A 17,779-nucleotide genomic window follows, 5' to 3' on the forward strand; every position below is an offset into this window, starting at 1 on the left:
GTTTACAAATACTTTGTTTTTAGTAATAAATCCCTATGATTGCAATTTTATAGAACCCTCACTGAATAAAAACGTGAAATATATACAGATTACCATGTACAGCATATATATCTATTCCTGTTTTACATTCTACCATAAATACACATTTAAAGAACATAAAATTCAACACAGATTTTATTTTCAGAAAGCTATATACATTTGCAAGACCATACATAAGGTAACAAAAAACCAAGACAATGAGCAGTTGTAGTATCTATCTGTGATTTTGGGTATTCCTTTGACTCTATTGAATAAATTAAAAAAAAGAAAGTTCTGCTTTTACACAGGGACTTTTTTGCAGTGTCTGTTTTCAGTCTTCTGGTGTCTGATATTTATCTTCATTATGGAGCAGTTTGGTGTAGATGGGGAAGTTTAACCATTATTTTACCAAGAATTATCTGACCAGAATACATGAAAAGTCAAAGGAAAGCCTGACACACGCATCAGATCTCACTTCACTTTTCTAAATTCCAAACACTTACCATGTTCTTCGTTAATGTATTAACTAGTAAATTAGGCCACGTTTTGATAAAGGAACTAACTGCTCAAAATGTAAACATAATATACTTTTAAAAATATTATCTTTTTGTTTTGGTGACTATATTCTAGATAGATGCTGGTTTTTGCTATACTGTATTAACACAATGCAATAAAATGTTTCAACATATAATGCTATTTTCTCTGTGTTTTTATAAATAAAATCTCTGCATATAGAAGATTTAGTTGCCAGTCATTCAAAGAAATATCACACACATTGCCTTTACTTCATGGATGTGTTTAAACTTCAGCAGGTTACAGTCATTGGGGTTTCGTTATTTCCATTTATTGGCACTTAGTTGCAGAACTCTGTCTGAAATGCCATGGACACTTATGTTGCTATTCAGATATTTCCTGTGCATGAATATAGGAATATGTCTAAGGGGTTAAAGTGAAACTGAATTTTTATTTTTGAAAAATAACTTAAGGTTCTTTCTCAAATGCTCAAATTTTAAGGAAAGGGTCTCAGATCAGACTTGTGGCCATAAATGTCAAATATTTTGCTAACATTTGTTTACTTCTTTGAAAGAAATTAACTCTAAACTGTAAAATGGAGTGGGTTCCTGGTATCTTTTTTTTTTTTTCAGATATGCAGAGGAGGATTGCAAAGTGGTGCAAAATATTGGCTGTAAAATACACTATTGCAATACATTTAAATGATACTTAATATGTCTTACAGTATCTTTTGTTTTAAACAGATGATTCACAATTATATGGAACACTTGGAAAGAACCAAACTTCATCAACAAACGGGGGGTGATCTGCTAGAATCCACCACACACGGTAGAATTAGGTAAGCATTATTATGCTCTCACCCTGAAATAAAAAAAAGAATTCATTCATGTATGTTTGCAAGACTGTCTGTTCTTTAATCCTACAACAACAGTTCGGCTGAATCAGAAAGATTTGTCGGATGATTGGAATGCAGTAGGAGAATACTGTAGAAATCCATGGGAAAAAACGCTTGCTTTTGTAACACTAAATGTTGATATATAGTCTGTACATTGGTCTTGGGCAATAATTTTGGCATACATTTTTATAAATGTAGACAGGGTTTCTTTTAGGATATGGATAATTTCAAAATAACAGACATACCAGAGTCTAAAAATACTTAAATAATATTGCATTGCTTCTGCTGCTTTATACACAGGTTTACAAAGGAACATGTCTAAATGTCTGCTTGTGCTGAGAGCTCTATGTGAATATATTATGTAGATCTCAAAGCTTTCTGCCAATGAACTCTGGAAGGGGGAGAGAATAGGTAATAAGCTGGCTGTGTCGCTTGCTGCATAGATGCTAAGAGCAGCAGCTCTATGGTTCATTGAGGTGGGGGAGGAGAGAAGTGATGTCATTGGTTTGGAGCTGCTGCAGGAGAGAGTGGAAAGCTGCTGCTGATGGCATTGTTTTTGTGGCAGCAGCTGAATGACAGACTTTCACTACAAAGATACACCCTCGTTGTCTGTGTAGCCTTGGTTCCGGCGTTTCACCATGCCAGCGCAGCACCATGAGTCCTGGATGCATGCTGCTATTTGTGTTTGGCTTCGTTGGCGGGGCGGTGGTCATTAATTCAGCTATCTTAGTATCTCTTTCTGTTTTGCTGCTTGTGCACTTTTCTATTTCTACTGGTGTGCCAGCTCTGACGCAGAATCTATCAAGGATACTCAGGTACTCTGACCTACTGAACCTCTGCTTATTGTATTCTTTGTTGTTAGTTTCCTCATTCTTGCTCATCTTTCGATCTATAAAAGGAGGCAACGGGATATCAAGTGCTGATTTGAAGTCCTGTATATTTAGTATTCATACACTAAGTAAGGCAAGGCACTGTTTTGTAAATTGTTAAAGGAAATTTGCATTGGTGTTTTTTTAAGTAATTACAAGGTCAGTTGGTGAGTTTTTGCTTTAGAAAGCTGTTAAATAAATCTTTGACACTAACTTGCCAACAGAATAGAGGTGCTTTGTTAAACATTGTGGACAGAGCTTGCACTTGTGTTGTAAGGTATTTAGCGAATATTATATAGTCCTAAATTTGTGATGGCTTAGGCCTTTTCTTTATGCAGTTTATGTACAGGTAATGGGAGCTCTGTTCAAATATATAATTTCAGTATTTTTTTACATATTAAAAAAAAATACTGTTTGATCATTTAAGATACTTTTGAAAGAAAAATCTTGTATTTGGGTAGTAGAGCTGTAAGAGCCTATTCACTATTGTTGAGTCAAATGTTATCCTCTCTCATCGTTCTCTTTATACTTGTATGGCAGTCAACCAACTCTTTCCTCCCTTGAGTTATGTGCTGTTTGTCCTGGTTGCCTAGAGTAGTAGCAGATCTGCATTAGTGGAAAAAAAATTTTTTTTTTTGACATTTTAATTTTTGTTTTAAATGAAATACAGTGGGCCACATTTTAAAATTGCATCTTTCAAACTAGTGAATTTGGCATTCTTTAATCACTATTTATCACTCTGGGCTTAAATAAATGTATATACTTGTTAAAAATACGTGATTGTCAGAAAATTAGTTCTAATGGAAGATGATTTTAAAAGAATCAATGTAGCACATAGCCTAGGTTTGGTCTCTAGCCTTCAGTGTGTTTTTTAATCTTTTGTGACAAATATGTAAATGTAGTGCGTAGTTGACTTAAGTGTTTGGTAGACTTAAGGCATTTTAGTAAGTTTAATAGGGTAATATATTACTGTAGAATAATCAGGTTTCAGAGTAGCAGCCGTGTTAGTCTGTATTCGCAAAAAGAAAAGGAGTACTTGTGGCACCTTAGAGACTAACAAATTTATTTGAGCATAAGCTTTCATGAGCTACAGCTCACTTCATCAAAAGCTTATGCTCAAATAAATTTGTTAGCCTCTAAGGTGCCACAAGTACTCCTTTCCTTTTTGTAGAATAATCAATTACTAAGGCCTTATACTTTAAAAGTAAAGCAAAATATTTTACTTTTTTAGGTTTAAAAAGTCTGAACTCTAACACTTTACACTAATGCTATCAGCTTGATAAAGAAGTCTTTTAGTAGCATGTCATCACTTTTCAAGTGAATATTTAAATTTCACGTCTTAGAAACTGTGCTCTCTTTTCAGTAGAGCCTTTTGGTTAAATTTTAAAACGATTTTAGTGTGTAAATAAACCAGCATTTTTAAAGGCTGTGATGTTGATTTTCTTAGCTTAGAAAAAAAAATTGTAGAAAATTGCTATTGAAAAAGCATTATAGTCTGAATATGTAATATTATATTAACTTGAATATTTGTTATCAAAAAGATAAAATGTAGAGTGGCTGCAAAAATACTTAAAGCTCTAATATTTCAGTAGGCCACTGTTAAAAGAAATAAAGACTAAACAGATACTTTTGTTATTTGTTTAGGGAGTAAACTGTAATATCTGACTTTAATTCAGCAAAATGACATCTTTCCAAATATTTCTTGGAAACTGAAAGGGGGACTCTTCCCCATCCCACATGCAAGCAAACAAATTGATATTCTTAGTGGGAGAAGACCTTGCTTGTCAGAAGGGAAGACAGACCCCCTTACACCTTAATGACCTATTCCTTGCATGCATTTTGATTTTGAGGTCATACATATAAGACATCTATCTATTTACTCTAGGTGACTAATTATTTTTAAAATGACAATCCAGCTAATTCTCCCCCTCCTCCCCAAAGTGAGCCCAACTGAAGAAAGAATTTTTCTTTGAGGATTCCCCCTCTCCCTTCTTAGTCCATAATCCTCCTCCCCATTAAACTCCACTCCTTAAAAGCCTGTATAGAAGATAGATTTTGCAGCATGCCCTGAAGAGAAACAGATCTGGGCTTCTTTAGACTATTTGTCCAGAAGATGGTTTCCAAAGCTAAGGGCCTCTCAGAGCATGCTTTAAGGCGAGCCTCCTTTTAAACTGAAAGGGGCCAGCTGGATTTTTGGCACTGGATTTTTTTTCCAGAAAATCAATACTTGAAAACTAAGTGTGTGTGTGTGTGTGTGTGTGTGTGTCTCTTCTCCTCCCTCCCGCCCCAATGTATTAGAAATGTGGGAATGCTAAACAAAGGAAGTACTTGAATAGATTCCAAGGACTCCTGCTGTTGTAGAAAAAAACTTCTGTTTAGTTTTGCAACTATTTAGTAAGGTTTTTTCTTCAGAGTTGTTACTGTTCCAGCATAACCCAACCCTTCCAATCCTTTTTATCTATGTGGCCTTGATTGCTTTTGCTTTTTTCATTTGCTTCACATTATCTGTTCTTAACTGTATTAATGCTGATTGAATGTCCAGCTGTCTTTCTGTATTGGTTAAGAGCCTACCACTTCTGATTGTACTAGTTTCCTATTGCAGAATCTTTGGTATCGATTTTGGTACAGCATATTTAGTCATACAGATGTTATCTTGTACGTTGTGGTCTTTCATATATCAGTACTCACAAGGTGCTGTTCAGACATTTTTCCTTAACTTCCTAAAAGTTTTTAATCTCTTGAAAATTTTTATCCAGACATAGTGAATGTTCTCAAAAGGGCCTATTTTGGGCCCCAAGTACAAGCACTTCTTCACTATCTTTACTATAGTTTTTGTCATCCTCTTTGCATAGGAGCATGGACCTTCCCTTGGCTACACAGGTCTTGTTAGCAGACTATGAAGTTGTCCTGGCTAATATAGATAGGGCCTGAATCATTTTACAAGTCAATACTATAGTCTTGAGTCTCCATAATCATTGTGAAAATATTTACCCTGGTTTTCTCACTGAGAGGTGCCCACTGGTTTATGGACTATACTTTCTGTTTGCTTTGTATCACAAAGCTCAATTTTCTGCAGTGGTTGTGTACTTTCTCTACCTCTTACCTTTGGTAAACTTATCTCTAACCACAGCTTTACTTTTTGGCAGTGGTGCTTAACTGCACATATTTCTTTTGGGATCATGCTGTTTTGACCAAGCAAATGTTTTGCTTCATCTTAACTTTCTTCAGTTAAGTGTCCAGTACTGACATTCCTTTACAGAGCTAGCTAGACACAGCATTCTGCAGATGACTTTCTAAACAACATTTTTGTCTCTCCCCAAATGTAATCTGGCTTTATTCATTGTGATCACACCACTGGACACGGGGTATCAGTCCTGGGATTTTGGGATGGCTCTTTGAGATGAGCCTTTGGGGTCTCCCAAATTGTCTCTTTATGAAGAGGAGGGTGAAATTGTTTGGCTTTCACTAGTCTTCTCTGCTGTAAAGTGATATTTAGTTTTTGGTGCTGTGTTCCCATGCAGAGGTGCCAACACTTCAAAATACTTCAAGGGACCGTTATCCAAATAACCCAAGGATCTTGGGAGAGATAGGACCTGCTTCATGCCAGTCTGTGGAATTCTGTATGCTTTCTGGGGTATTTTAGGTTACTTTTGATTGTTTTATCTAGTTTAACAGCTGAATATAGAATAGCCAGCTGTGGTAATATGACCAGTAATATGAGGATTAAAACCTTCCATGAACTTGCTCCCGCGCCCGTGACACACCTCTCTGCTACCAGCTTTCTCAATGTCCTATACGGTATTGGTACTGTTGATAAAAAAGCCAGTTCTGTAACTTCTGTAATTTGTGTCTATGTACTAAAAAGGCTATCTAAATTCATATCTCAACTTAGGTTTCCTGCCGTCTCATATCTGTTATTTTGGGAACTGAGTGCACCAACATTGAAAACTCTTCAGTGGTATCACCATAAGATCTGAGTGTTTAACTGGGAAAGCAGTTTTGTATAGTTTCTCTCATACAAACTAAGCAGTAATCTTAAATTTAGTCCATTCCAAAAATAGTCCCGTAATTTTCAGAGTCTCGGGTTCTCATAACGGGTCTTTCTGTTCACACCCAAACATACAGCTAGACAGACTACAAACTGTGATATACAAACAGTACTTGTAAATGTGAAATGCTTTTAAGAGTAGATATGAGTTAGACTTCAAGGTAAGGGTTTGTTGCTTGACGTGGATGGGAAAGTTGAAAAGATTTGTCTGGATTTAGTAGTTGATCATTACAGAAATTGTGGTCCTGTACAAGAGTTGAGCAAATGAGAAATGCGTTTTCAAAAGTGGCTTCTGAATGCAATTGGATTGCTAGTGATTCATCTGAATTAAAGAAAAAAATTCAACTTGCTTTTAAAACATTGATTCTGATGTTCATGGTCCAACAATTATTTCATACTAAAATTTTTAGTCTTCTCCACCTGGAATAGATATCGGATGTAAATGCTGCACAAAGTTGTTCAAAACTGGAATCCATTAAATGGGTCTAAAATACTCAAACTTCTGAAATACATAAGCAGAATCTGAGAAATTACTAAATAAAATAATGCAAACTCTGTATGCTTGCATGTGTATATAATGGGAAATATAGTATGCATGATTGAATCTAAATTCTGTTTCCTTGCCATATTCAAAAGCAGGTATAGCATAGGCAGTGAGTGTGTAAAATTGAACCTCATTAAATGTTGGGTATTTTTGTTTTTGTTTTAAACCCCTCCCTCTCCCCCCCAACAGAAAAGAGCGTCCTATATCACTGGGCATCTTCCCATTACCTCCAGGAGATGCACTGCTTACACCTGAGACTCAGAGAGAAGGAGGGGAAACACCTGGGTCAGAGCACTGGAAATTCCATGAGCTAAGCCAGCCACGCTCCAACACCAGCCTAAAGGTGAGCTATTGGTTTTCAGGTTTGTTTTGCATCTTATGAGAAGCCATCATAAACCATGGATTCAGTACATTGTTGGTGATAACTATATTACTGGAAGGGCTGAACTGTCGTCCTCCAGTTATATAAACTCCTCAACACATCAGTTATTGCATGTGGTTTTGAGTCTTGTATTTTAAAGGAACTTTGGGTGCCCAGTGAAAGGGGATTTTGGCTGCACTTTCAACATGGGATGGGAATGCAAGCTCCATCTCCTGGTATTTCAGAGAGATTTTCCTTTTCTAAATAGGTACAATTTTTTAAGGCCTGCAATTCTTGTACTTACAGGCTGGATAGACAGTGTATACAGTTTTGGGAATTTAATGTTCTATGGCATGAAAAACTTTGAGTATTCAAGTACTGTAACGTACATATGTGTATATTTGTATATAAAGTTTGTGTAATTCTAGTGCTCATAGTTTAAAATTAAAATATTAAATCAGTAAAATTCAGTGGTGTGACTCGGAGGAAAATAGTTCTAATTTTAATGAGATTCCTGAAACCGTTTTTTATATATTTAAAAATCCCAAATGAATTTGAGATGTTCTCCACTTGAACTATTTTTAAACATAATCCTACACTGGATGCCATAAAAAGATGAAGGAACATCTGAATGGCCCTTCCCTCTTTAGATGTGTTTTGGGAAAACTAAAACTGTATAATTTTTTTGAGCATTCTAAAGGACTTTGATATCAAAGCTCTATAGAACTAATAAGCTTTCTGCCTCACATACAATTTGGAAAAACCTGTGCAGTTCTAGTTCAGATAGTCTGATCTGACAGCTGCTCTCTGTCAAGAGGCCCGCTGATTACAGCATTTCAGAAGGAAGAATGTCCTCTTTTTTTTAACTCCGTTACTCAGTATTTTACTTTGGGCTCTTTTTTATTGAAATGGCTGCAGACCTTAATTGTTAGTGCCTGAAGATGAGGGTCATTAATCCTGTGGGGTTTGCTATGTTTGTCCTGTAATTCCAGTTCACCAACAGTTTCTTGAAAGAGTAAGGCTCCCTAGATGCTCGATTCTTGAACCAAGAGAATTTAAATTGGCCTAAAAAGCAGGTGCCTAAACTGCTGGATTTGTGAGATTCTCCTTCTGTGGTGGACTAAGTGTGCTACCTCCATCACTGTCAGTCCCGGACCTGAGAGCAAGACTGAGACTACACCAATCTTTTCTCCTATCCTATTAGAAAGGGCTGTGACAGGTTGCTCCCCCCTCGGGGTGCCACTGGATGTACTGGGGTACCACTGAGCCCTCCCAGCCTGGCTCCATCACCAGCCTGGGCTCCCTCACCCTGTCCTGCTGAGCCAGGCCCTCAAACTGTCTCTAGCGCATGCACACACATAGGGACACGCCCAGCTGCAGAAAGACACAGATACTGAAATCTGCGCTGCATGGGAAAACTCACCTAGGGGATTGCCCGGCACTCAAGTGTGCTCCCCCTCTGGGATGCAAACACAAAATTGTATTGTCTTGCACTGCACAGAGAACGGTACAGCATAAGCTTATGAAATTCGCTCCTTCCCTCAATGTGGAGGAAGATATTCACAGCTTTTTGTCCCCATTTATGAATTTCGAACTGGTTTAGACAAACAAAAACAAGTTTATTAATTACAAAGGATATTATAAGAGATGATAAACAGATCAAAGTAGATTACCTTAGTAAATAAACTCAACTGACCGTAAGACACTGGATAGGTAGGATATAAATTAGCAAATTCTCACCCTGAGTGATAAACAGGCTGGCAGATTCTTAAGACACAAGTTTCCTTGGCTTTCCCAGGTTTTCATATACAGGCTAAAGATCCTTCTAGCCTGGGACCATCACTGCCCACAGTTCAGTCCTTGCCCCTCAGGTGTTTTCAGGTGTCTTGTTGCAGAGAGAGTGAGCCCCTGCCCCCCAGGATGTCATTGTTCCTCTTTTATATCTTCTTCCCGTTTGCTGGAAAGCTCTTTTGCTATGACCTAGGTCAAACAGTTCCCATTGTGTAGTGCTATCTACGAGAGGTTTCTATTTTATACAGTTCCTGAGGTAATCCTTGTGCTGCTGTGCATTTCCTCAATAAGCTATTAACATTGTTTGGCCTATTTACTGTTGTACTTGAAAGGCTGTGGGTGCTTTCAACCTCACAACGTGTTTCAGTAACACATACAGAGCCAAACTTCATAACTTCACATACAACGGTAACACACACAATCCAACAAGATATTAATGTCTAGCAGATCAAGACTTTTAGAACGATACTTCAAAATATATTTTGTACAAAACATATTCACCACTGTCATCTAATTAGGATATTGGGGTGTCAGGGTGTCACAAGGGCCTTACCACTAATGAACCCATCTAGTTTTGGAGGTACAAAAACAGATGCCTCTTCACAGGTGGATAAGTACCCCAACTCAGGAGATAAAACATTGTCTAAACTATAGCATACTTCATGATCCTGATAGATACAAAAACTGAAAAAGAAAAAGGATCTGAAGACCCTGTTGAAAACTTTGTCCTTTAGCAATCCATGAACAGAAATACTATAGTACAGTGGCTTTCAACCTTTCCAGGCTACTGTACCCTTTTCAGGAGTCAGATTTGTCTTGTGTACCCCCAAGTAATCCTCTATATTCATATTTCCCCATAGCAATTTCAGTTATTCAGAAATTGACAGGCTTTAGGAGGAGTTGCTTTGCTGAAATACAGGTTAGACTCACGTGACTTGAGTGGATGGAGTTGTTATAAAGGGGGTTTTCTGATCTCCTTCAGTCCCCTCCAGAAAATACCTGTCATTTCATATTGTCAGATTATATTTTTTGGCATTAGTCCTTCTAAAAATATTAACTTGTACACACTTAAAAATGGCTACCTTGCATGCACGATTTTTGATGCTCTCTATATACATATCTCAGTTTAGTTATAAGACTAAGTGCCTTAGGGCAGGGATCATTTCTGTAAGTTAGATAGTATTTATCTTACACAGTGCCAAGCACAGTGCCTATATTTAATAAATGATCCTGTGGAATGGCATGATGCACTGCAGTCACTACTAAGAGGAATATTAATTTCTATTATAGTTTTTAACTTGTATCTTGCCAGTGTCTTGTACTATTGCTTTCAAATACCTGCATTTTTATTCATGCTGTAGTATTTGAAGGATACACAATGGTACACATAAAAACATCTCCATATTGGTGCCCAGGAGCAGCACAGACCAGGGTTTATCTAGATAGTTGGAACTTTGTACAGTAAGGACAATATTGGGTGCCATTGGAAGACAAGATGTAGTTGTGTATTGCTTTCTTCTATCCCTATTCTGATTGCATTGCTTACAAACCACTATTTAGTTCTCTACAAACTTAGTGACCTAATTTTAAATACACAACTTAGTTCCATGAAAAAAGGCTTTAGGAAACGTTGCTTACAAAAAGAATGGGAGTACTTGTGGCACCTTTGAGACTAACAAATTTATTTGAGCATAAGCTTTCGTGGGCTAAAACCCTCTCCATCGGATGCATGCAGTGGAAAATACAGTAGGAAGATCTATCTAATCTATCGATACACACGCGCACACATGCACACACGCACAAAACATGAAACAATGGGTGTATTTCACACTATAATGAGAGTGATCAGTTAAGGTGAGCTATTTCCAGGGGGGGCAGGAGGGGAACCTTTTGTAGTGATAATCAAGATGGGCCATTTCCGGCAGTTGACAAGAATGTGTGAGGAACAGTTGGTTAATAAACATGGGGAAATAGTTTTACTTTGTGTAATGACACTCCTAGTCTTTATTCAAGCCTAATATAATGGTGTCCAGTTTGAAAATTAATTCCAATTCATCAGTCTCTCATTGGAGTCTGTTTTTGAAGGGTTTTTTGGTAATATTGTGACTTTTAGGCCTGGAATCGAGTGACCAGGGCGATTGAAGTGTTCTCCGACTGGTTTTTGAATGTTACAATTCTTGACGTGTGATTTGTGTCCATTTATTCTTTTACGTAGAGACTGTCCGGTTTGGCCAATGTACATGGCATAGGGGCATTGCTTACAAAATACAACTTGGTTATTTCAAATTCTTAAAATATTTGGGGAAGATATTTAGACTCACTCCTGCTTAATGGAATTACATTTAACACACTCTGATTTCTGGAGCATATATTGCTATCGGTTAAATCTATAGATAAATCCAGTTTCCAAATGCAAGGGAAGAAATTAAGTAGTTATAGCAAAACAATGGAATTATACGGAAATCCTTGGTTAGTCCCTTATAATTTGTGGAAACAATTGATTCAAACTCAGTTGAGACCCTTTTTCTTCACAGCCACTTTCTGTTGGGCAACCACGCCATTTATTTGGAGCTTTTTGTGTGGTAAAGTCAATGGTCAGTGTGTGCTGCATTCTTCAGTGTATGCATTCGGAATACAGAGTTGGAGAAATGTTTGAACAGAGCCAACATTCATGTTGAGGTTTCATTCCCTGTGTGGGTGAGCTCTGGATTCGCTTAGAGTACAATTTCCTCCCTTCATTACTTGTTTACTAAAATATGAATCATTATCCAGTTGAACTTTAACCTTAACTTGGGGCAGGTGTTTTTAACATTAAAAAAACAACTTATAATATTTAATCACATAGCCTTTTTAGAAAATGGACTTCAATTGTTTGCCATAATTCCTTAATTTTGGGTTTCATGACTTCCTGAGTATCTTTGGAGGGAACGTACATATTCTTGGAATCGGTCAGAGATGTCCAATAGTCAGGTGTTACACATGCTGTGTTATAGTCTCCAGTTGACTCACTGTGAGATTAACAAATATTCACTCTTCCCATCTTGGTCACTTTTAAATTTGTGATTAAGGATATTGGTATATGGAGACAATGCAAGCAATTCTGACACTTCCAAACAATTGGAGACTTTATTAACAGCAGGTTGTTTCAGATGTTCAAAATCTGACACTTTACAGCTAATCTAAATTTGGTATTACATATGTAACTCAGTACAGTGAACTCTGTATTTAGTAAAGAATATGGTAAGATGAGGCTTGATATCATTGATGGGGCAGGACCTAAAAGTACTAAATTAATCATTAGGGCTTGAAAAATTCATATGACTAGGAACTTGATCTGGGGTAAATACCATTAATTTATGCATTTACGGTAAGATTTGCTTTTCACTTATGATTGCAGAGAACCCCTTCCAAACAATAGAGTACAAACTCATGCACTGTTGCCTGTCTAAATCCTCAGACAGCACCAGCATCTTTGCTGCTGGTAGAGCTCAACTGCAGAGTGAAATTAACAAGCCTCTAGTCAATTTTACTGCTGCTGTTAAGGACACTGTGGATCAGGTCAGATTCCTGCTGCTGGCTGGGGGACAGCTGTAAGCAGCAGCAGAGGCAGGTTAAAGGAGAGCTTTATAAAAAGGTTGTTATAGGGTCAGCTCAGTAGGGAATGTCCTCCCCTTGCAATAGTCTAGAGGTTCTGGATTAGGATTGGGGAAAGAGAACTCCCTCTTAAACCCCTGGCTGCTGGAAGGTGGGAAGGCTTCGGAGGCCATAAAAGATGGAACCTCTGAGCAGGATTCAAGGAGAGCACCCTAGTAGGAATACAAAGCACAAAGTGGTGCAGAGGTTGGCTTCGTCGCGGGATGTTGCCCCTAGACAATGAGGCCCTTCATCTAATTAAATGATCTAGTTTAGACTTCTGGTTATTGGGTGGAATAAACTTTTCAAGCCTTATGTATGAAGGGATGGATGATGGGCAAGGCTGGGTATGGTGTGTTTCTGCAGGTGACGGTTGGTGCCAGAGAGAGCGGAGGAATAAATTAAGAGCCAAAGTCAGCATTTTTGGAGGAGCAGGGGGTGGAAATGGGATGGAAAATACAGGTGACATAGCAGAAAGCAGTGTTAGGGAAGCAAAAAGGATATATGCGGGAGAGAAGTAGAAATAACATGTGGCAAATGCAGGAGCAGCTTTAGTCTGTAGTAAGAAACTAAGGAAGTGGGAGTGAAGGAAATAAGATAAAACAAAATCAAGAGGCATAGTAAGTTACATACAGAATGTTATGTTCCTATTCGATGTATACTACAGATAAATGCAGGTTTCAGAGTAACAGCCGTGTTAGTCTGTATTCGCAAAAAGAAAAGGAGTACTTGTGGCACCTTAGAGACTAACCAATTTATTTGAGCATGAGCTTTCGTGAGCTACAGCTCACTTCATCAGATGCATACCGTGGAAACTGCAGCAGACTTTATATATACACAGAGAATATGAAACAATACCTCCTCCCACCCCACTGTCCTGTTGGTAATAGCTTATCTAAAGTGATCATCAGGTGGGCCATTTCCAGCACAAATCCAGGTTTTCTCACCCTCACCAGATAAATGCAGAACATCTTATCGAATACACAATTGTTTATTCCTTTGAATGCGGGGGGGTGGGAGATTGGTTTCAGAACATGGCAGTACAGGTATATTTCACCTTGAATAGCGGTTTTGGTCCCCAGGCTAATAAATTCTGGATCATTTTCTTAAGCCTCGTTACTCATGTGAAAAACTCTGTATTTGGAGGTCTGCTGTTCTGAAGGCTGTGCAGCCATTCTGGTTATTGAATGTTTTTCTAAAGTGTCAAGTCAAAAGGATGAGAGGGAGCCCAGAGTAGTGATTGCACAGTAGTTTCCAAATAAAATATGTACATTTCATAAGTGAGATGTGGGGTGTGGGGGAGAGGTGTGTTGCCTTCTTGTTTGAGATGCATTGAGTTAGACAAATCTAGATGCACACCTGAAAGTGCACACCTGAAAGTATATTTATTATACAGCACCCATCATTTGTGTTTGAAAGACTAAAAAGATTGAATGAGCAGCATCCAGGTGGAGACCCTAAGCCCAAATACCTGTGAGCCCAAGGGTCCTCAGTATGAAAAGTCCTGTATACAATGGTCCAGTCTAAACTGAGGCTAAAACTGTTTCCTGAACCTGCTCAAGCAAGCAAATTTGTGGCAGGAACAAACAAGATAGTGTTAAAACTATTTGCTAGACTAGTTAGGGATCTCAAAAGAACATTTTAAACATAGTTAGGGTAGAGCAGTGATCCCCAACACGATACCCGCGGACACCATGGCACCCGCCGGGGCATTTTTGTGCGCCCACAGGACACAGTGCTGCCGAGTGCGGCCGCCGGAGAACCGCCCACTGAAATGCCGCTGAGACGTGTTGCCGTTTCTCAGCGGCCAGGTGTCTGGCACCCGCCACGGTCTTCTGGGAATAGCAATATGCTCTTCCCACAAAGGTTGGGGACACTGGGGTAGAGTTTGTCCACAATGGACAGATAAATTATTAATTTGAACCCATTCGGGGCTAGTTGATATATACATGTAAATGACTTGTGGGTATTGTGACACAGTAGACCTCCAGCTATGCCACTTTGTTCCAACTCAGCCGTAACAAAGTTAAAATGACAAATTTAAAAAGGAAACTTTTAACACAATACAGTCTTTGGAACTCATTGTCACAAGAAATGGAGGCAAAGAACAATTAAACGTATGGTTAATGAAACTATCTGCAATTACATTACTTAAATATTATAGGGATATTGATCCTCTTGCTTCAGGACATAAGCCAGTCACTGACTGCCTGGAGTTAAGAGGAAATATTTTCCCAGTGCGAGATACTGCATTAATTGCCCATCATGGAGAACTTGTCTTTTTCTGACGTATCTGGTACTGGCAACAGTGCGAGATGGAATACTAGAATAGATTTGACCATTTGTCAAATTTGCTACAAAGTGGCAATTCTTATCTTCCTGGATCACAGTGACTGTTTCATAAACTGGGAAGATCAGTTGTGATAGAGAGGCACTCTTGACGTGGAAGATGGCAGCCTTGTGGTGTTATTTTAAATTCAGTGTTAATTGCTTTTTTCAGAGCCAGCTCCATTTTTATATCAAAATTGTGTGGTTCAACTTCAGAAATATCACTAAGGTTTACCTTTAGGTGATGTCTTCAGGGGTGATGGGGATAGTAGGTACTTTATATTATAATTCTCGGGGACCATGTGCATATGTACATAGGTATTAAAGTATATATTGTAAACGTATTCAGTGGAATCCCCCTCACACATTCGTAGGCCACTTTTCTTAGATTGTCATCTCGGAGACTGTCATGTATTTTTACAGTGCTTAGCAAAACGGAGCCACAATCCCGAGCAGGGCTTTTTGGTGCAGCTGTAATAAAAATCTATAATAGTAATAAGATCTGGATTCATAGTTTAACTATTAGCTGTGATCCAAAATGTGCTTTAAAAGAAAGGGGAGGTTGTTGATCACCTAGTTAACCTCTTGGAGACTACAAAGAATTACAGTGGAGTCCCTGTCTGAAGGAAAATCAGACATTTCAGCAGTGTGAATACACAAAGGGTTTTGAGCTACATTTGAAGTATCACCTTATTTGTATATATTACGTGTTTTTGTGCAGTGACCTTATTTCTATTTACATAACTTTTTTCATTTTGAATAATTCTGCGTATAAATACAGTTGGTATATTAAACCAGTTTTCCTCTTCAGTTTATTTCGTATATTGTAGTGACAACAGAATAAAATTCAGAATAAATGTCTGAACACTCTAGCAGGAATGTGTTTCAGCAGTAAATTCACATGCAGTCAGTTACTCTGAATAGAAAGTGAATTGGATTGGCATGCCAAACAATGGATGATGTTACATGAAGTATTGGTACAGAAAATTAAATGGCGATGGGAAGAATGCTCAGGTTTTTTGCAAGTAGAGCACTGTTTATTGTTGGTTTGCATTGAAGCCTCCTCACCATCTCTCCTCCATCCCTCCCAAGGTCTTTTTTCAAAATGCAGCTACATGTTCTGCTTGCTATCATATTTGGCTTTCCAATTTGTAACTAGTGAGTAAGAGATCAAACAACAAAAAAAACACTAGTTTAAATTTCCTATATATGTACAGTGCCCATCTACTACTTTTTAGAAGCTATACGGATTTTTTTTTGAGGATCCTGTGCAGTCTGTATAATTTAATGTTCAAAAACTGGTAACATTTTCCTCTGTTTTTGTAATTTCCCTTAAGTATGTAAACTGGGTAAGTGACATACTGAGCACTGCCGAGATTCTTGTATCATTGAAAAATACTGTACCCTAAGTGTGTAATATTTTGTTTTTCAAAAGTGGTGCTTTGTTTGACTGTCTTCCTCTCCCTCAATTCCCTCAGCAGTAAAATTCCCATGTAAGCAGCAATAGTCACATTGTTTGGCTTCTCCCTATTTTAATAATAATTTAAAAATCTCATCTTGCAAAAAATTACAAATATGAATATTAAAACTGAAATCCTAATTAAACTTCCTTTGTGTGTTAAGAATGGGTGAAAATTTTTTGATAGTGCTGCATGTCCATTTATATATGCCCATTTTTATTTGCTTCTTAATTGAATGATCATTTAATATAATCCAATTCCATTTCTCCGTAATGTGGTTTTTTAAAAAAGGGACACTAGAGATACAGATTTAGGCCAGTGAATTTGTGCTTCATAAAATGTAAACTTTGTTTCAACCTTGACTTTGGTTTTGGTGTCTTGATCTAAAATCATTTCCAGGGTCAAATCTGTGTTTTGCTTTTAGGCATATTTCCTATGTTTTAAATAGCTTGCTTGCAGCTATTTGATTCTTCCAGTTTTGTTTCAGAAGGCCTTGGAAAGGTTAAACTGTAATCTCTAAATCAGTGTACTTTTTGTATGTATCAATCTCAGGATGTTTTATCTTTAGACTCAGTGTAAAAAGCCTTAGAACTGTCATGTTTGGCTCTTGCTATATCAGCGCTAGACTGCCCCAAGGTCCCTTTTGGCACTGTTTGGAGAAGTTAATTGCAACCCTCTTTGACTAAGTCCTCATTCTTGCCTCTCTCAGGTTAGAAGTTGGTTTATGGCTTAGACAAAAACCTAGCAAATATTCCCAATTCAAATTGTCACATAAAGTTCCCCATAACTTGAATAAAAGCAAATATTCTTGGCCTAGTAAAGAAAATAAAGCATGATATAAAGTAAGTTGGGTAAATTAAGTATCTCATCTCTGGCTCCAAATCCTACAGGATATCGTTGTAGAAAACTGAATACTTAGTCTGTTTGGTGACTCGACTCAATCTGGGTGCCTTTCTATCTGTTCAGAATCTGTATGTCTAGCAGGCAATCTCCGAAGCGTGTCTGCCCTGAGAATTGTGGGGAAATTAGCAGGGGAATGGTAGCGTATACTAGGGATGGATAACCTTACCATTGTTGTGTAGAGCTGCGCTGGACAGGGTCCAAAAGTGCTAGTTATTCTTAGCACTGGTAGAGCTGCACTGGAGTTGTAACAGTGGGAGGTTTCCCTGAAGTTCTCAATGTAGACAAGGCTTCAACATGCCTTTTCATTAGGGGAAGTCCTATAACAAAGTAGTCCTTTTTACTCTGCCAGGTAGGATTTAGCCACCTTAGTACACTACTGTGTGGGGACTTCATTGGTAAATGAAAACGCAATAATA

At 37.9% G+C, this 17,779-nt stretch overlaps 1 protein-coding gene across 9 annotated transcripts in view; it reads left to right on the top strand.

Moving 5' to 3' along the window:
- SPAG9 (sperm associated antigen 9) overlaps positions 1–17,779 on the top strand; it is a 108,445-nt gene that overhangs the window by 46,601 nt on the left and 44,065 nt on the right. For 5 of the 9 annotated variants that reach the window (XM_048817380.2, XM_048817379.2, XM_048817382.2 and 2 more), the window contains exons 4-5: positions 1,275–1,369; positions 7,077–7,230. In XM_048817380.2, coding sequence (XP_048673337.1) covers positions 1,275–1,369; positions 7,077–7,230 — 249 coding nt within the window. Of the gene's footprint in view, positions 1–1,274; positions 1,370–1,924; positions 2,242–7,076; positions 7,231–17,779 lie in introns of those variants that run through there. The other 4 variants (XM_048817387.2, XM_048817386.2, XM_048817388.2 and 1 more) reach the window with 2 other exon arrangements.

The sequence above is a fragment of the Caretta caretta genome, chromosome 14, assembly GCF_965140235.1.
Source record: "Caretta caretta isolate rCarCar2 chromosome 14, rCarCar1.hap1, whole genome shotgun sequence".
Lineage (NCBI taxonomy): Eukaryota > Metazoa > Chordata > Testudines > Cheloniidae > Caretta > Caretta caretta.